This window comes from Loxodonta africana, chromosome 2, assembly GCF_030014295.1.
Source record: "Loxodonta africana isolate mLoxAfr1 chromosome 2, mLoxAfr1.hap2, whole genome shotgun sequence".
In the NCBI taxonomy this organism is placed as follows: domain Eukaryota; kingdom Metazoa; phylum Chordata; class Mammalia; order Proboscidea; family Elephantidae; genus Loxodonta; species Loxodonta africana.
The window spans coordinates 173,071,493-173,091,030 of NC_087343.1; the positions used below are offsets into that span (position 1 = coordinate 173,071,493).

General features: G+C 44.2%; 1 protein-coding gene across 5 annotated transcripts in view; it reads left to right on the forward strand.

Moving 5' to 3' along the window:
- CYFIP2 (cytoplasmic FMR1 interacting protein 2) overlaps nucleotides 1–19,538 on the forward strand; it is a 164,366-nt gene continuing 144,828 nt past the window's right edge. Inside the window, exon 1 of one of the 5 annotated variants that reach the window (XM_064278789.1) lies at nucleotides 1–85. Coding sequence is in view for 1 of the 5 variants with exons in the window: in XM_064278773.1 (XP_064134843.1) it covers nucleotides 16,080–16,101 (22 nt within the window). In the remaining 4 variants the exon portion in view is untranslated. Of the gene's footprint in view, nucleotides 86–2,309; nucleotides 2,406–2,696; nucleotides 2,807–2,828; nucleotides 2,931–15,275; nucleotides 16,102–19,538 lie in introns of those variants that run through there. The other 4 variants (XM_064278786.1, XM_064278799.1, XM_064278808.1 and 1 more) reach the window with 4 other exon arrangements.

Consider the following 19,538-nt stretch of genomic DNA (forward strand, 5'->3'; position numbering starts at 1 on the left):
GTTGGTTCCCTTTAGTTGAAGCCTGTTCACAGCAGAAGGAACTGGAGAGGTAGGAGGCAGATCACAAAGACCCTTGCAGGCCCAGGTAAGGAGTTTGGCCTTCATCCTGAGAACACTGGGGAGCTACTAAAGCACTTTAAGCAAGGGAGGGACATGCCCTTTGTTTTAATTCATGCAGTTTTCCACAACCATAGGGACGTTGGGGCAGGTCCAACCCACTTCATTTTATAGATGAGGAAACAGAGCTGAAGCAACTAAGGTCACTCTTCTGTTAGTTGCAAAACTAGGACCAAAAGGCAAGTCTCTAGATTTCCAGCCCATTGATTTCAACAGTACCATATTGCTTCTCCTTTAGAAGTACATGGAGCCCTGGTGGCGCAGTGGCTAAGAGCTCAGCTGCTAACCAAAATGTCAATAGTTTGAATCCAGCAGTCGCTCCTTGGAAACTCTATGGGGCAGTTCTTCTCTGCCCTCCTATAGGGTCGCTATGAGATAGAACTGACTAGACGGCAATTGGTTTGGTTTGGTTTTGTAAGTAAATAAGATCTAACCAAATATGTAATTTTTTTTTTTTTTTTTTTTTGAGCAACTTGGTCCTGATAGGTGAAAAGAAGGGAAGGAACAACAGGGTGAAATATACCTTCCAGAATATGACAACATCCAAAATAACACCCTTTAGAATGAAAATCCACTTTACTAGGACTCTGATCAGTAAATATTTGTAATCATTGATACTAAATATCCTAAGGTTAGTGATTGAAAATTAAAAAAAAAAATCAGTTCTGTTTTTGAAGCCATCTTCCATGAACATCCCCACAGCTTTCTCACATGGCATCAGGGACAGAAATATATATATAAATGAAATCATCCTCTCTAAAACAGCAATTTAAATTGGAATGAGCGACATCAAACCACATAGGATCATGCATTCTGAGCACTTGGAAATGATGTGACGTCAGTGAGGGCAAAGACTTCCACAGTCCTTTGCTGACACGTGAACAGTGTGGCTTCTCTATAGGTATACCTTAATAGGAATAGCTGAGAGATTAAGTATAATTTTGAGGGCCCAAGGCAATCCTTTGGAACAAGACTTTATGCCTTGTATACATACTTTAAAATGTCTCAAATGCATCAAATTATTGACCCCGTGAGGTAGGAAAATGCCTTGAAACGGAGTCAATTCCATCTCATCACAACCCCACAGGACAAAGTAGAACTGCCCCATAGGGCTTCCAAGGAGTGGCTGGTGGATTCTAACTGCCCATCTTTTGCTTAGTGGCAGAACTCTTAACCACTGCATCATCAGGGTTCCGTGTGGCAGGTAAGGTAACTATTATTCCATGTTCTAGGTGAGGTGGCATCTCAGACCCAGAGCAATGAAGCAACAACCATCTCAAGGCTGAGATTTGGTGAAGTCTGACTTCAGCCCAGTCTGAAGGCCCACCAGGCTGCATCTTAATTGTTTCTTCAGAGAACCCTAAACAGCAGATACACCTTGAGGAGAGGGATGCCGGTTCTCTGGGTTCTTTCTGGATGCTGGGCCTTGCCAGGAACTGCTTTCCTGTCGCCGTATAATTTTCCTTTTGTCCAGTGGCCATTTCCTCTTGGACGAAGCTGGGACAGGTCTCTGCTTGAGAGAGCAGTTTCAGGGATTCTGTGGGATGGAACTGGAAGGGGGAATGGGGTGGAGAAGTCATTCTTGAGCAGAGGAGCAGTACTGGGGACCAACTTCGACTAATCGAAACACCCTGCTCCCAGCCCCTAGATCTATTTTCTATCACTTCACCCTGTTTCTTCCCTTCATAGGCCTCCCCGTTGTAACTGGGTTAATTTATGTCAGCCTCTTCAGGTAGACGGTAAGCTCCAAGAGGGCAGGGTCCCTGTCTTTTACAGCAGTGCATACCCAGCTCCTGGCACGGTGTTTGGAACAAAATAGGTGCTCAGTAAAGATTAGGTAAATAAATGAGCACTTGAAAATCCTGTGAGATTAATGTCATCCCAATGGCCTTCCATCCGCCCACTGCTGCAGATGGAGATGGGGGACATGGTCGCAGGTCCTCCCTCCCTTCTCCACTCCCAGAGCTGGGGCGGCTGCCTGTCTTGGGACCGGAGGCCTGGGTCTCCAGCGATCCTCTGAACCCGAGGTGCAGGCCATGGGTGTGCCAGCTGCATAGGGGACGCGCAGGGGGCCCCTCGCCGCAGCCATTTCCTGCTCTTTGTGTGGCAGTACGGTGGCGAAGGGCCGACCAGCAGGGAGGAGGCGGAGCCGCGGCGGGCGGCGGGGCGGGCCCTGGGCGGGGCCGAGCGGCGGCCGCCGGCTGTGCGGCCGGCCCGAGCATCCTGCGCCCCGGCGCGGGGCCCTGCGGTAGCTGCGGGCCCCTCCCCAGGACCTGCCGCAGACCCAGGTAAGCAGCGCTCGCAGGCTCTGGGACCCGGATGCAGATGGGGACGGGGATGCGGCTGTGAGGATGCGCAAGGGGCCGGCGCCCCTTTGCCCAGCTCGCGGGGGTCGCTTGGCGCCGAGCCCGGGCTAGAGCGGCCTGGGGGCCCCCGAAGCCCCCGGAGGCCAGACCCTGGCCCTGCGCGGCCCCCTTCCCCTGTGGCTGGCATTGGGTCCCGCGGCGGTGGCACTGGGTCTCCGGGAGACGCGGGCACGCCGCGGAGCTTGGGCGCGGCTGCCCGCAGCAGCAGCAGGTGCGCGGCCTGGGTCGGAGCCGCCGGCCCGAGTGGAGGCGGCGCTAATCCCGAGGACCAGAGACACCTGCAGCGGCCGCGAGCGCGGCAGCCACGACATCCCGGCGCCCAGGTACTGCAGAGCCCTAGCGGCTATTGCCGCCGTAGCCACCATCATCTCCCCCGGGACTAGCGAGACCCGCCTGGGCCCACCTGGCAGCTGCGTTGGGCACGCAGCACCCTGCGGTGAACGTGAGGTGGGTGGGGCGAGGGGCGACGTGGTGATGTTTGGGGGTGCAGGGCTTTGATGAGAGAGGAGGCTTGTCAGGCCCGCCTTGAAATCTCTGGCCTGCATCAGCATCTTTCTCCTTGCTGGCTGGGAGCGCGGGAAGGAGTGGGAGGCCGGGGATGAGTGGGCTGACTCCTGGGGGGAAAGGTTGGATTTTCTTGAGCTCTAAAGAACCAGGAAGGTGCCTGCCTGTCTGTTGTGGCTTCTGCAATTCAGGAGAGACCTCCTCCTCCTCGGTGGATATAAAAAACAAACAGAGCCAGTTGCCTTTCTAGTCAACTCCAATTCATGGCAACCCCGTGTGTGTCATAATAGAACTGAGCTCCACAGGGTTTTCAAAACTGTGACCTTTTGGAAACAGGTTTCCTGGCCTTTCTTTCGACGTGCCTCTGGGTAGGTTCAGGCCTCCAACCTTTTGGTTAGTACTCGGGAACTTAATCATTTGTGCCACCTAGGTACTCTTTCTTGGTGGTTAGAGCCCACCTGTTTGTAAAGGAAGAGAAGGGGGTGTCTGAGTTTGGGGGGGGGGGACAAGTGGCCTGGTTCCACAGGGCCTGAGGAACTACTGTAGGGAGAACCTCACTGGGAAGGACATTGGGACTGGCCTGTGTCTCCCCAGACCAGGGAATCTGACTTTGACTTCCCCTGCCTGGTTTCCCAGCACAGTGGAAACAGTCCCTAAGGGCTGATGGGTCATCACCTCCCCTTCCAGTGAGACCAACAGGGCACAAGGATCCTTTCCTGCCGGCTCCTGGTTGCCTGTGCCTTCACTGCGTAGGCAGGGAGACTGGGCAGTTCTGCTGGCATCCATCTTCTGCCTGTGTCCCTTTTAGGGCAGTGGATCTCAGCTTACTCTTGTGCATAGACCTCACTGGAAGCTGTGCCAGCACCCCGGGGCCCTTAGATCTTGGAGGGCAAAAATCTAGGACAGGATTGTGAAGCTTTGAAGATTATTTTCCCCCAGGGCTTCAAACCAGTTTGTTCTGGTTTGAATCCCTGCTGAACTTTGCATTTCCAGCCCAGATATACTGAATCAGAGTCTACAGTTTGACAAGATTTCCAGGTGATACTTAAAAAAACAACTGCTCTACTGGTAGTTCTCAGAATTGGTTCCTATCCAGCAGCATTAGCATCACCTGGGAACTTGTTAGAACTACAGATTCTCAGCAGGGGCCCAAATCTGTTTGAAGCCCTGTTTACTGCATTGTCAGCTCCTTTCTCTGTGGCCCTCCCTGGGGCCTCCCACCTCCACTTCCATATGGTGCCCCCTGCTTCCTTCATTCTCCTGTGCCAAAAGATGTTTTCAAGAAAGGAGCCAGTGAACGTGTTCATCCTGAAGAGCTAATACAAAAGAATTTCCCACTTGATTCAGGACAGGGGTTTTAGAAGATATTTGGCCAGAAAAGAAACAGAGGCTGAGAGGCATTGCAATGGAAACAAAGCTTTCACTAAAAATATTGATATCTTTAATGGTGGAATTTCAGGCAGCGGGCCGGAAGTGGGGGTGGGGACTAGGTAGCTCTTTTAGGGACCAGCCCCCTGAAATGACAACATTTAGCAGCTGTCAGTTCTGTGGGCTTGTAGGGCCTCTTGGCCCTGAGGGCAGGAATGCTATAGGGGTGTGTGTAAATGTAACTGGTCATGGGTCACTGTTTCCAGAAGGCATTTTTGAGCACCCAGTGCCCACTGATGTGAGGGGAAACTTCGCTATGGAGAGTTACACGTTGTGCCAGGGCAGATAGGAGACCATAGGAAGCGTGTGTTGTTGCTTACAAAGCCAGTGCCTCTGGTCAGCTCTGCACACTGAGCCTTTGACAGGGGGCTTTAGCTGTCTGCTCACTAAGCTTCTTTATTATATTTCCTGGCCAGTTCTGACTGGTTCTGTAGGCACCCTAGCCTCCCTTGTTCAGCCTCTACTGGAAAATGGGAAAGGAAAAACTTGCTTTAGGCATTAGGCCAAGATGACTGACTTCACAGAGTGGGATATAAAATCCAGTAGGGTTGGAGAGTTTTACTCAGATCAGATGGGAGACTGGCTCAGAGAAGGAAGTAAATACGAGTTTTAAAAGTGGGAAAGAGCCCCAGGAGCCCACTACATGGCCCCCCTGATAAATTGTGCCCCTTGGGGGTTCGCTGAGTCTCCAGGCTGTCATTGGCCAGCAAGCAGAATTAGATGATGAATAGGCAGCGAGCTCATTAGCATTGGGAACAGCACTCCTGGAAAACCGTGCAAGGCTCCAGCCTCCACGTGTGAGTATCAGCGTACATGCTCAAAGAGGCTTCTTTTGGCCACTGTTGGCCCCAGGGTTCTAGCACAAGCTTCACAAAATGGCTTTTTGTAGCCTCCATGTGGCCACCGTAATAATGAGTCTTATTTCTTTTTTGGCAAGAATTAATTATCATTTGTAGTTGCTGAAACCAGACATCAGTCATCTCATTGAAGTCTTTGTGGAAGGACTTGGTCTTTTCATTCCGAGGAGCAAAGCCCTGTCTAGGGTCCAGAGGATGGACCCTGCATTAGGAGTGGAGGTGGAGGGAGGGGGTGCAGCCTGCTCCTGGTTCTGGTCAGTGACATGGAGGTCAGCTGAGTGGAGATGGAGGTGGTACTTCATGGGATGCTCTTATGAAATGAGGGATGCGTGAAAGTGCTAAGCACAGTGGCTAGCTCATAATAAACCAGTTGCTATCGAGTCTACTCCAACTCATGGTGACCCTCTGTGTATCCGAGTAGAACTGTGCTCTATAGGGTTTTCACTGGCTGACTTTTTGGAAGTAAAATGCCAGGCCTTTCTTCCAAAGCACCTCTGGGTGGACTCAAGCCTCCAACCTTTCAGTTAGCAGTTGAGCACATTAACCATTTGCACCACCTAGGGACTCCTGTCTAGCACAGAGTAAGTACGATTATTGTTGTAATATATGAATTGCATAATCATTGAGAATTTGCTTCCACATATGTAGTCACCCCACAGCTCTTACCAACCCCCCTACTGCCAGGACATTCCTGGGCTTTATTTTCTGAGGAGAGCTGGTCTCTGGGACCAGGAAACCCAAACCCAGGTCTCCTTGCAAAAGGTAGCCAAAGGAAAGAGTGTAAGACACAGTGATCAGCAGGGTCTTCAGGTAGGAAGTGCTCTTGAGTAGCACAGTGAAGTTGGGTATAACTTGAGAAGGCAGTGGGGAGGGAATAAGCTGAGCAGAAGCCCAGAGGTTCTCACATTTCAATGCTCAGAGGTCAGGAAGGACCTCTTCCTCTGTGTATACTCAGCATTTTGCAACCAACTAGAAATGTCGAGGGCACGCTTCAGTTCGTGGACACATAGAACAGGGCACTGGACTTAGGACACAGGAGTTATCCCTGACTTACGCCCAACCACTACTTCTCAGACTTTAAAAACTGAGCAATGGAAAGCAGGCTTCCCAGCTTTTTACCTGCCCGTCACCACAGGAGGCTGTGGTTGAGATCATGTCTGTACACCCCAGCCTGAGAAGAAAAGGCCATGGAAATACAGACAAGAAGGATGTTTCTGAATGTGCACCCCTTTTGGATGGGTGCCCTCCATTCCTAGAGGAACAATTTATTAATTGTATGTTGCGTTTCAGTTTAAGAAGGCAAATCTGTGGCCTGTTTCTACTGTCAAGCCAATGGGAGACGGAAAGGCACTTTGTGATTCACAGACTCTATCAAGGCTGCTGGATGGCCTTGTCTGTACAAAGATCCTGAATTCAGCCAGTGGGTGTGGAACACCTCCCAGGATGCACAGTTTGGATCTCAGCTTTCTGGCTATAGCCATTAGTCCAAGGGCTGTATGTGATGTGCCTCAAAGCAGGACCATTCAAACTATATTTCTTGGGTCCTGGCAACAGAGGAGAAAATGAATTGGGTGCAAATTCTAGAAAGAAATTGTTTTGAGCCATCGGAGCTAGGGTTCAGGAAGAATGTTTTTTTCCCCAGGGATCATTTTGGTTGAATGGCATTTTGAAAAGCTTACAGTGGCTCAGAAAGAGTACAAGGAGAGGGGAAAGTAAACACAACCTTCTGGAGAGACACCCAAGAAAGACCCAACTGGTGATTTCATCCACTGGCCTTTCGATTTTGGGTTTGCATCATCATTAGGTCATCTTAGAGCAGGGGATCTCAGGCTTCAATCTCCAGGTGAGAGTGGGGAGGATGTTTAGTATGTGCACATTATATGGGCTCTGTCTTCTCAATGAGGCGGTAAATGAGGTCATCTGCACGAAGTAAGGGCGGTGGACTGGTTAGAAGACTTCAGGATACGTCCAGAAGCTTGGACCAGCTGCCTCTGTGGGCAGAATGAGAAATCAGCTGGGGATGAATGAGAGGATTCTCTAACTTCATGGAGGGCCCAGCTGGCATCACAGAGAATCTGCAGGGCTGACCTTTCCTCATTACTTGAGAAGATACTCAGTAACTCGGTGTTAGGTAAAGGGATACCTGAGAGCTGTTTTCAAATGCACTTTTAAAATGTGATGCCTTAGGACTGATTTTGGCGAAGAATGAATGCTGAGACAAGAATTCAAAACTAGGGCTCTACCATCAACCTTCACATATAAATGAAGGCCTGCTTCTGGTTTGAGATGGGAGCTGTATGACAAGAATTTTCTAAAGAAGTCTTCTCAGATTTTTATAGCAATAGGTACGGTGCCCGAGAGGACCATGATGTTTTAAAATTACTGCTATTACTATTTTTAACCAGAAGAACTAGACTTTGGAAGTGTTCATTAAACAAGTAATACCTAGTGTGTACCCAGCTCTGTGAGAGTTACAGTGGGTCACACCAAAGAAAAATGGTTATCCCTGTTGTTCTTAGTGATCCAAAGAATTAGTTGAATGGAAAGCAGTTTGTAAAAAAAAAGGAAATCATGAAATATAGTCTGTGAATGCTATAGGAATTCAGAGGAATAAAGGCTGTTCTGGGGTTCCACTGGTCAGTCCTTCACAAAGAAGGCATGTCTTGAATTGGGCATTGGTGGATGGGTAGGATTTGAGGGAGGAAGAGGACAGTCCACGAGGGAGTGAAGATAACCATTTGAATAAAAGAACAAAGCAAGAATGTACATGGTCGTGGCTCCCTGTACACCCTGGCCATGGTGGATGGTCCGTATTAGGGAGTACATTGTTAAGGAAGCCCTTTGGATGGAATGTCCTTTTATTCCCAATAGTCTAATAGACTGAGGAGCCCTGGTGGTGGAATGGTCAGCTGGACTGCTAACCAAAACGATGGTGATTCAAACCCACCCAGTCGCTCTGCAGGAGGAAGACCCGGCGAGCTCCTGTAAAGATCACAGCCTAGAAAACCCTATGGGGCAGTTCTCTGTCATATGGGGTCACTATGAGTCGGAATCGACTTGACAGCACCTAACAACAGCAGTGTAATAAACTAATGTTCCAGTAGTCATTTGCTTTAGACTTAGAATGGCCCTGAGAGAAGCTCAAGTCCAGTGATTCTTAACTGATTGTTTTTGCTTTTCTTTCTTTTTTAAGTACACGTGATGGACAATATTGACATGCTTAACACATCATACCCCGCAGCCAACCCTGGTTATGTCCAGTGCACCCCCTCCAACTCCACTTCATTTTCTCCCACTCAAGAAAAAGAGGTGAACAGACAAACGAGGATATTGTAGGGAAACTTTGAACCCTGTCTCACTTTAATAAAAAAGTATCTTTTTTGTAAACCTCAGTATGTAAACTTTTATTAGTGTAAGTCGTCTATAGCAAACTTCACAAGAGAGGTTTGGACACCATAGTTGCGAACCACTACCAGACCAAAGTCCACAATTTACACACAGAGAAATTGCCCTTTGAGAGTTAGTGGAAACATGATTTCAGGACCGAAGCCCATCTTCAGACTGAGCCATGTTTGAGTTGAATTGCGATTCCACAGTGATGAAGATGAGGCCTGGGTGCTCCGATTTGGTGACCAAACCTGAAGTCTTGCTCTTTGTTTCCACAGCAGATTGATCAAAGGAATGCATGCATGTGCTTAAAAAAACCAAATAGTATTGAAAGGCTTCTAATGCAATGACTTCCCTTTCTAAGTCATAGCAGGTGCCCCTGAGAGGCAGCTCCTCTCCCCTGATAAAAGTCACATTGGTAGCCCTCGTGGGGTGGCTCATCCCCAGCGGTAGCGAATCAGCAAGCTGCCCTTGGTGGCATGACCTCCCTTCCTGAGAGATGGGGGGCCTCTGCCACAGAGCTGCTGGCATCTGCCTGGTTTAGTTATCAAAGGAAAGGCCCCCCTGCAGCCCTGACAACACAGGAAGCAGCAGAGTAAAACGGCAAATGAAGTGGTAGGCCCTTTAAAGGCCCCACCAAAATCCCTTCCTCTGCTGTAAACATCAAGGAAAGGGTAGACCTTCTCCAGAGGCCCAGTTCCAGGCTGAGTTGGATGGCTGTGGCCTCAGGCCCACGTGTGGAAAGTGGCTGCAGGGAAGGATGGCAGTGAGGGACCGACTTAGCAAACATTGCCTGGGTAGCAATGCTATGCAGCGGTCTTGCTTGTGCTGCTAGCAGGGAGGCCTTGGGGTGTTGTCTTTTTAAATTTTTTGTTTTGATCAAAGCAATGCATGCACATGCTTAAAAAAATCAAATAGTATTGAAAGGCTTCTAATGAAAAACAACCATCCGGTGCCCACCTTCCCCAGAGGCTGCCTCTTTTAGCTCGCCATGTCTTCCGGTGGCTGACTCCAGGCCTAAATGATACGCTTACACTGCTGGCACTTGATTTATGTATTTGACGCGTTGACTAGTTACTCCCTGCCCTGATGGATGAAAATTTAGCTTCCTTACATCATTCTCCTTCCTTCAACTACCTCCATCTCCCAATATAGTAAAAAAAAAAAAAAATAGTAAGAGCTCTATTTAGCCTAAATCGTGTTTAAGACGTGTAAATGGTGATCATGAAAGAGCCAAGTAATGTCCTTTGATTATATCTCCTTTCTTACAGAGCTTTTTGTTTTGTCCCAGAATTAGAATTTTCTTTTCCTTTTTAATATTTATCTTTCTCTCTGTTTTTAAAAAACTCTGTCATGTTAGTTATTGTATGAAGTCCCTGTGTACTCCCAGGAAGTTGCAGTGTTAGCCTGGGCTCTGCCCCTACTAGCCCATGACCTTGTACAAGCCCCTTCTCCTCTCTGGGCTTCAGTTTCCTTGTCTGTGCAAGAGAGCTCAGGTAGGAGGAGGGCAGCTAGGGCTCATCCTGTTCTCTGGCTAAAGCCCATCACCCCACCTCAGAGAGTTTTATCTTCTGAGGAACGTTTCCTTCAAAGTAGGGCAGCCCTGGACCTCCCCTGAGGCAGTGAAACAAAAACAGGCAAGATGAAGGGTCCTGGTCTGGGCCCTGCCTCATGGTGCCAGTTCATCCCTGTGGGACAGGAGGCTGCTTCATGGGTAGTGTGGGAGCCTCTGGCATCCCTTTTTCTCTCCTCATAACCCTATTGATTTACACTCACCACAGCCTGTGGTTGTAGGGGCAGCGTTGTGCTCCCCTAACTCCCTGAGTACCCATTCCAGCTTATACCAGTTTCCCAAAAGTAGTCATGAAAATACTAACTTTTTTTTCTGAAAGCTTTATCGAGATATAATTCACATACTGTATGATTCACCTATTTAAAGTATAAAATTCAGTGGTTTTTAATACATTCAGCCATCACTACAATTAATTTTAGAACATTTCATCACTCCAAAAAGAAATTTCCTACTCTTTAGGAATAACGCCCCCACTTATGCCAAGCCCTAGGCAACCACTAATCTGTCTTTTTATGTTTATAGATTTGGCTATTCGTGACACTTCATATTAATGGGATCTACAGTATGTGGACTTTATGACTGGCTTATTTCACCTAGCATAGTATTTTCAAGGTTTATTTGTAGCTTAAATCAGTACTTTGTTACTTTTTATGGCTGAATAATATTCCACTTTATGGGTATACCACATTTTATTTATCCATTCGTCAGTTGATGCACATTTGAGTTGTTTCTACCTTTTGGCTATTAGACGAATAATGCTATGAATATTTGTATACAAGGTTTTGTGTAGACAGGTTTTCATTTCTCTTGGGAATATACCTAGAAGTGGAATTGCTGGGTCTTACGATAACTCTATGCTTAAAAATTTGAGCAACTGCCAAAATGTTCTCCAAAGTGGCCGTGCAGTTTTACAGTCTCATAAGCAGTGTATGAAGTTTGCAATTTCTCCACATCTTCTCCAATATTCCTTATTATCAGCATTTTTTATTATAGCCTTCCTAGTGGATGTGAAGTGGTATTTCATTGTGGTTTGATTTGTGTTTCCCTAGTGATTAATGATGTTAAGCATCTTTTCATGTGCTTGTTGACCATTTGTATAACTTCTTTGGAGAAATATTTGTTCAAATTTTTATCTTTGCCCATTTTTTTAGTTGGGTTATTTGTCTTTTTATTATTTTAAAGAATCATTTACATATTTAGATACAAGTATCTTATCAGATATATATTTGTAAATATCTTCTGTGGATTGTCTTTTCATTTTCTTGATGGTATCTTTTGAAGCACATAAGTTTGCTAGTGTCCAGTTTATCTCTTATTTCTTTTGTTGCTTGTATTTTTGGTGTCATATCTAAGAAACCATTGTCTAATCCAAGTTCACAAAGGTTTACTTCTGTGTTTTCATCTAAGAGTTTTGTAGTTTTATTTCCTACATTTAGGACATTGATTCATTTTTAGTTAATGTTTATGTATAGTCTGAGGATATCTTTTGCATATGGATATCCAGCTGTCCCAGGAACGTTTGATGAAAGAGTATTCTTCATTGAATTGCCTTGGTACTCTTGTCAAACATCAATTGATCATAACTATGAAGGTTTATTTTTGTACTTTCAATTCTCTTCCATTGATCTATGTCTATCCTTATGCCAGTATCACCCTGTCTTGATGACTTTAGCTTCGTAGTATTTGTAGTAAGCTTTTTGAAATTGAAAGTTCTCTAACTTTGTTCTTCTTTCTGCAGATTGTTTTGGCTTTTCTGGGTCCCTTGAATTTCCCTATGAATTTTAGGATAAGCTTGTCAATTTCTTCAAAGAAGCTAGCTGGGATTTTGGTAGGGATTTGTTGAAACTGTAGATCAATTTGTGGAGCATTGCCATCTTAACAATATTAAGTCTTCCAATCCATGAATATGGGATATCTTTTCATTTAATTAGGTCTGTTTTAATTTCTCTCAACAATTTTTTGTAGCTTTCAGAATAAAATTTTTGTACTTCTTTTGTTAAATGTTTTCCTAAGTGTTTTATTCTTTTTTTAATTTTTATTTATTTTGATATTGAGAATATACACAGCAAACCATATACCAATTCAACAGTTTCTCCATATACAATTCAGTGATACTGATTACATTCTTTGAGTTGTGCAAGCATTCCTACCCTCTTTTCCGAGTTGTTCTTCATTAACATAAAATTACTTTTTTTAAGGTTCCTATCTAATATTTAGAGTTGCCCTTGTCAGTTTGATCCCACGTAGATAGTTCTTAAAAGAGCATAGTGCTCAAGGAAGATATTTTTTACTAGTTAAGCTAAACTATAGTTTGGTTTTAAGAAGACTTCAGGGGATATTTTTTAATTAAAGTTTAAAGATTATCTTAGGGCAATCATTTCAGGGGTTGATCCACCCTCCATAGTTCCAGAAAGTCTAGAGTCCATGAGAATTTGAAATTTCTGTTCTGTGTTTCCCCCTTTGATCAGGATTACTCTGTAGAATCCTTCATCAAAATGTTCCATAATGGTAGCCAGGCACCATCCAGTTTTTCTGGTCTCATATCAGTTCATGTAGGCAATTAGCCACACATTCCATATCCTCCTGCTATTTCTGACTTTCCTTCTTCCACTGTTGCTCCAGGTAAATAGAGACCAATTGTGTGCCTTGGAAGGCCATTTGCAAGCTTTTAAGACCCCAGACACTGTGCAGTGAACTAGGAGATAGAACAGAAGCACTAAACACATTATTAGATCAGCTAACAGATGTCTCATGAAACCATGACCCTAAACCTCCAAACCAAGGAACCAAATCCCATGAGGTTTTTGGTTGTACATAAGCAGCCTCAGCAACTACTTTTTTTTTTTTTTTCCTTTATTGTAAATGTTTCCATCACACAGCTTTTGCCTATTCAAATTTTTACAGGTGTTACGGATTAAATTATGTTCTCCAAAATATATGTTGTCTTTCCTAACCTCTGTGCCTGTGGTTATAATCCTATCTGGGAATGGGTCGTCTTTGTTATGTTAATGAGGCAGGATTAGTGTAGGGTGTGTCCTGAGTTAATCTCTTTTCAGATATAAAAGAGATTAATTAAACAAGCAACTGAGTTAGCGGAGATAGGGTAAGATAGATGTCAAGACACATGAAGATTTCCACAGAACCAGGAAGCAGAAGCTGAAGAGACAGGACCTTCCCCTAGAGCCCACAGAGAGAAAGCCTTCCCCTCCAGCTGGCATTCTGAATTCAGACTTCTAGCCTCCTGAACTGTGAGAAAATAAATTTCTGTTTGTTAAAGCCATCCACTTGTGGTATTTCTGTTATAGTAGCACTAGATAACTGTACAACTTGTTGACAGCAATTACAATAATCTGCTGTGCAACCCTACCCTTAATCAGTGTGATTTTTCTATCACTGTTAGGCCCCCTTTTCCCCTTCCCTTGCTCCCCTGGTAACCACTAATAACCTTGATCTCTATACATTTGTCTTAGTTTGTCTTTTTAAATAAGCAAAATCATACAATATCTGTCCTTTTGTGACTGACTTATTTCACTCAGCATAATGTCTTCAGGCTTCAGCCATATTGTAGCATGTATTAAGATTTCATTTCTCATTACTGGGTGAATAATATTTCATTGTATGTATGTACCACATTTTATTTATCCATTCATCTCTTGATAGGCATTTAGATTGTTCATTGTTTTTGATACTATTGTAAGTGGAATTGTTTTCTTGATTTCATTTTTGGATTTTGCATTGCAATTGTATAGAAATACAACTGAGTTTTGTATATTGATCTTGTATCAAGCAGTCTTGCTGAACTTTTTATTCATATTAATGGTTTTTTTAGTAAACTTTTTAGAATTTTCTACATATAAGTTCACATTATCTGCAAACAGAGATAGTTTTACTTATTCCTTTCCAGTTTGGATGCTTTTATTTCATTTCCTTGTCTAATGCTCTGGCTAGAACCTTGAGTACAATGTTGAATAAAAATGGCAATAGCACAACTCTTCAGACAGGGATTAGACTGGAATAGGGGATGGAAAATGATACTGGTGAAGAATGAGCTTCTTGGATCAAGTGGACACATTATGTTGGCATCTCCTCTCTGGAGAGGGGATGAGAGGGCAGAGGGGGCCAGAAGCTACCCGAATGGACATGAGGACAAAGAGTGGAGGGAAGAACTGTGCTGTCTCATTGGAGGGAGAGGAATTAGGAGTGTATGGCAAGGTACATGTAAATTTTTGTATGAGAGACTGACCTGATTTGTAAACTTTCACTTAAAGTACAATAAAAATTAATTAAAAAAAAAATGGCAATATCAGACATTTTTGCCTTGTTCCTGACCTTAGGAAGGTACATTCAGTCTTTCTGTATATGACCTGGGTTTTCTGTATATGTCCTTTCTCAGGTTAAGGAAATTCCTTTCTATTCCTAGTTTATTGAGTGTTTTTATCACGAAGGTGTGTTGAATTTTGTCAGATGCTTTTGCCACGTTTTGAGATGATCTGTGTTTTTCGACGTTTATTCTATTCGTTTGGCATATTACATAATTGATTTTCAGGTGTTAAATCAACCTTGTATTCCTGGGATAAATCTCACTTGGTTCGGGTATATAATCCTTTTTATATATTTCTGGATTTGGTTTCATTGAGGAACTAACATGTATTCAGCACTCACTACCTTCCAGTTTACATGGATTAGTTCATTTAAATTTCCAAGCCTATGAGGTAGGAACTACTATTATTCCCTGTATTAAAGATGAGTAAACTAAGGCTCAGAAAGTTTATATCGTCTGCCCAGTATCATAAAGGCAGGTAGTGGTAGAGTCAGGATTCTTACTCATCTGGTTCACCAGCATGCTAAACTACCTCTCATGTGCATACAGTTAGCGGATGTGAAATGATTTTCGGATAGTACCCAGACCTGTGTTTGTTTTCATTGCTTTTGCTTTTATGGTTCCCTTCTGTTTATGACAAGCAATACTGCTTTTCTATTTTTGATTGTCCTATAAATTTGCCGTATGTATATATTTATTAAGTTTAAAAAAAAAAAGCGTGTGTATTTAGAGAAAGGAGCCCTGGTGGCGCAGTGTTTAAGAGCTTGGCTGCTAACCAGGAGGCTCGCAGTTTGAATCCAGCACTTGTTCCTTGGAAACCCCATGAGGCATTTCTACTCTGTCTTATGGGGTTGTTATGAGTCGAAATCATCTCGATGGCAATGAGTTTTTATTTTGGGGTTTTTTATTTGTTTCTTTGTTTATTTAGAGAAAAGTATTTGGAAAATTATAAAGATTTACGAATATGACTGCACATTCCATTTTGATTTACTTATGTGTTATTAATAGTGAAGGAGAAGGAATGGGAAAGCTAGATGTGAAGACATGGCCAATTTCAGGTCATCTCATTTCCCGTGTTATCGGAGATGCAGATGTGTTCAAATATTCATTCATTAGATATTTCCTGAGTGTCGCATCTGTCCAGGGCACTCTGCTAAGGTCTCTGAGGCTTTTGGTGATGGCTAAGAAATAGTTCCTGACCACCAGGAGCTTACACATGCATACACTGTTCTAATATATAGGGCAGGCATATATGCTTCATTTCATGAGCAAACTCAGATGGATTGCTGGTGGCCTCCTGGAGCTCTGAATCGAGAAGAATTCTGAGACAGCCTGGGGATGCAGTGGAAAATAAAAGCATTATCACTTAGCAATGTTTGCTGTGGCGTGGGAGGTGAAATAAGCAGTACTGAGGTCCCCTCTGAGGCAGGAAGTGTCATAAGAGAGGTACCGCTGATGAGTCCTGTGAGTTTCAAGGAAGGAACAAATTACTTTTTACAGGGGAGAGATTTTGAAGGACAGGTGAAATGAGAACATGCAGGACTAGAGGTAAGAAATTTTATTTCATACCTAACTTTAAAAATATTGAAGCTTATCACTTTAAGAGCTCAAATGTTAAATATTTGAACCATTTGGATGGCGCTCATTCTAAAATATGCATAGCTTTCTTGCTCTTTCTATTTCTTCTCCCCGTTCTACACTTAAAAAAACCAAGTAACTTGGACACATAGTGATACTTTCTTGATCTCTTGTAGTCATTGGTGTTAAGTCATTCATTCATCTACTTACTGAACAAATCTTACAAATGTATGCCAGGCAGCGTGCTAGGAGCTGGGTATGAATTAGACCCATCCCTGTCCTCAAGGAGGATTTCTTTTTTTTTAGCGAAGGAGAGAAAACATGGCTAACTAGTGTCATAAAATGTTGTAGGTGCCATGCAACAGCGCACTGGGTTCAGTGAGGACCAAAGGAGAAAGTGAATTCAAATGCAGTGTGGGGGTGTCAGAAAGGCACATTAAGGAGGTGCTCGTTTCCTTGAGTTCCTTCCAGCTCTAAGATCATTCTGGTGCTGGATGAAGTATTCGTTACAAGTTCTAATGTTTACTGTGACGTGAATGATGCTTTTATAGGCTCTTGGGCCATGTAGAGTTACTTGCTCCTATACTCAGTGGCCCTGATTCCTGTGCCTGTAGGTTCTTCTCTCCACCTTGTATAGCTCCATCTCTCCTCTCCACGCTTCACTGTAAGGCTTGCTGCTGTCAGCGTCTGGTCCTAACCTGTGGATGTAATTTACAGATTGGTATGGGTAATACCCTAAAGGTGACTTCAGGTGTCTGCTGTGAGTTATGAATCCCCAGGGTCTGTCCACTAGATAAGTGGAATGTTCTCGTAATAAAGTTTTTACTCCCAGCTGCTCAGAATAAGGTGCACAGCCCATTCTGGTGCACTCGGTAGAAGGCTTGTGAGATACACACAATGATTGTATCCCAGCTGGGCCCCACACTGGGAAGAAGCTGGCTCTGAAGTGTGCTCTGAAGTGTGCAAGGGTCTCAGCTCCATAGGGAACACTATGACCTGTGGCACTGTGTACTGTCACCACAGACTTGGATCCCACACGGTATCCGTGATGGAGAAGCAGGCTATGCTCCAAATTTCTTCTTTGCATTTTTCCTTGTTCAGTCAAATGCTGTATTGTACACACACAAACCAAATATTATATAAATATACAAATAAAAGCTCCTTGGAGACTCTATGGGGGCAGTTCTACTCTGTCCTATAGGGTTGCTATGAGTCGGAATCGACTTGACAGCCCTGGGTTTGTTACTGGGTATATGTATGTAAGGAACCCTGTGACACAATGGCTAAGTACTCAACTGCTTTCCAAAATGTCGACAATTCGAACCCACCAGCGGCTCCAAGGGAGAAAGACCTGGAGATCTACTCTTGTAAAGATTACAACCTTGGAAACCCTTTGGGGCAGTTCTACCTGTCCTATAGGGTCACTATGTGTTGGAGTCAGCTAGATGGCGATGTTTTTTTTGTTTGTTTTTTGGTGTACATTCATGCGTACATTTATGTATATATGTGTGTGTGTTTGCTGTTTAGCTAGGAAGCCTTACAGACAGGAAAAATATTTCCCAGCCTCTTGATGAAAGCTAAAGAAAAAGGTGACAGTTGTCTACATTTTCCAGCTTTTCAGAGTCTTGTTCTTCTTGAGGAAGGAAAAGGCCTCCAGGCTGGAAAAAAAAAAAAAAATGTGCTTGGCATCTTTCAAAAAGGTACAGAAGCAGGTGTGGTCTAGAAGAAAGGGCATAGAGCTGGGAGTCAAGATATCCTGTTTCTACCCTGGCTCTTCCACCAGCTGACTGGGTGACCTTGCTTGAAAGTTTTCACTTCTCAGAAACACAGTATCCTTCAAAAAACAGCAGAAAGTAGCACCTGCCCTCTTGACCTCACGGGGTAGTTGTGACTGAGGAAATCAGTGTGAAAGATCTCTAAAGTTGCAATATTAGTGCAGTGATAATGATGCCTCCCCTTTTTTGTAGGAGAATTGTTGTAGTGTTTAAGTCATGCAGTCACTGTATCAAAACAGGCAGCCCCGCTGGCCAACATTTCCAGAGTGCTTACTTTGTTCCAGCTACTGTGCCAAGCCTTTCACGTGCCTTAATGCTATTTAATCCTCAGAATAAATCCTCAGGGCAGGTACTATTATCAGTTATCCCCCTTTTACAGGTAAGGAAACTGAGGTTTAGAGAGGTTAGGTGACATGCCTATGGTTATGTAGCCTAGGAAGTGGCAGATAACAGATTCGAACCCAGAACTCTCATATAAGCCCAGTGAGCACTGGTGCCACAATGGTTAAGCACTCGACTACTAACCAAAAGTTTGGTGGTTCAAACACACCAGCAGCTCCATGCGAGAAAGACCCTGGTGATCTGCTTCCATAAAGATTGCAGCCTAGAAAACCCTATGGGGCAGTTCTGCTCTGTCCCAGGGGGTCACTATGAGTCAAAAATCGATTTGATGGCATCTCAAAACAATAAACATTCTACTTTCGTAAAAATATCTTACTTTTTCTTTTCAAATAGTCAAACAGAAAATTACAACGCAAATCTTTTTTTTTTCTTCTTTAATTGTAGTGAAATATATTTAACAAAAGGAGGCCCTGGGTGGCACAAACAATTAAGCGCTGGACTACTAGCGAAAAGGTTGGTGGTTCAAACCCACCCAGAGGTGCCTTGGGCAGTGGGCCTGGCAATCTTCTTCTGAAAGGCCACAGCCTTGAAAACTCTATGCGCCAGTTCTACTCTGCATTCATGGAGTCACCCGGAGTCAGAATGGGCTTGACAGCAACAAACAATAACATATATAACAAAAAGTTTTCCATTTCAACCATTTTTAAGTGTATAATTCAGTGACATTAATTACATCCACCGCGTTGTGCCACGATCACCACTAGCCATTTCCAAAGGTTTTGCTGCTGTTGTTAACTGCCATTGAGTGGGCCCCAACTCATGGAAATGAAGTTTTCCATCAGCTCAAACAGCAACTCAGCACCTCTTCAGCAATAACTTCCATTCCCTCCTACGTCAACCCCTGATGACCACTAGTAAACATTTGTCTCTTTATTTGACTCTATACATCTGTCTACTCTAGATATTTCATATAAGTGGGATTATACAGTATTTGTTCTTTTGTGTCTGATTTATTTCACTCAGGATAATGTGTTCAAGGTTTACCCACATGGTAGCATGTATGGGAACTTCTTTTCTCTTTATGGCTGAATAATACTCCATTGTATGGATATGCCACATCTCACTTATCCATTCATCTCTTGATGGACACTTGGGTTACAGTGTTAATCTTCTCTGAGTGAGTAGCAGGATTTAGGTGCAAGCGATCAGAATCCTGTGTGGGTCTAGCACCCTCGCTGTGCAGCCACCGGTCACTCCATCCTGTACTTGTGGGACCACACCCTGCTCTCA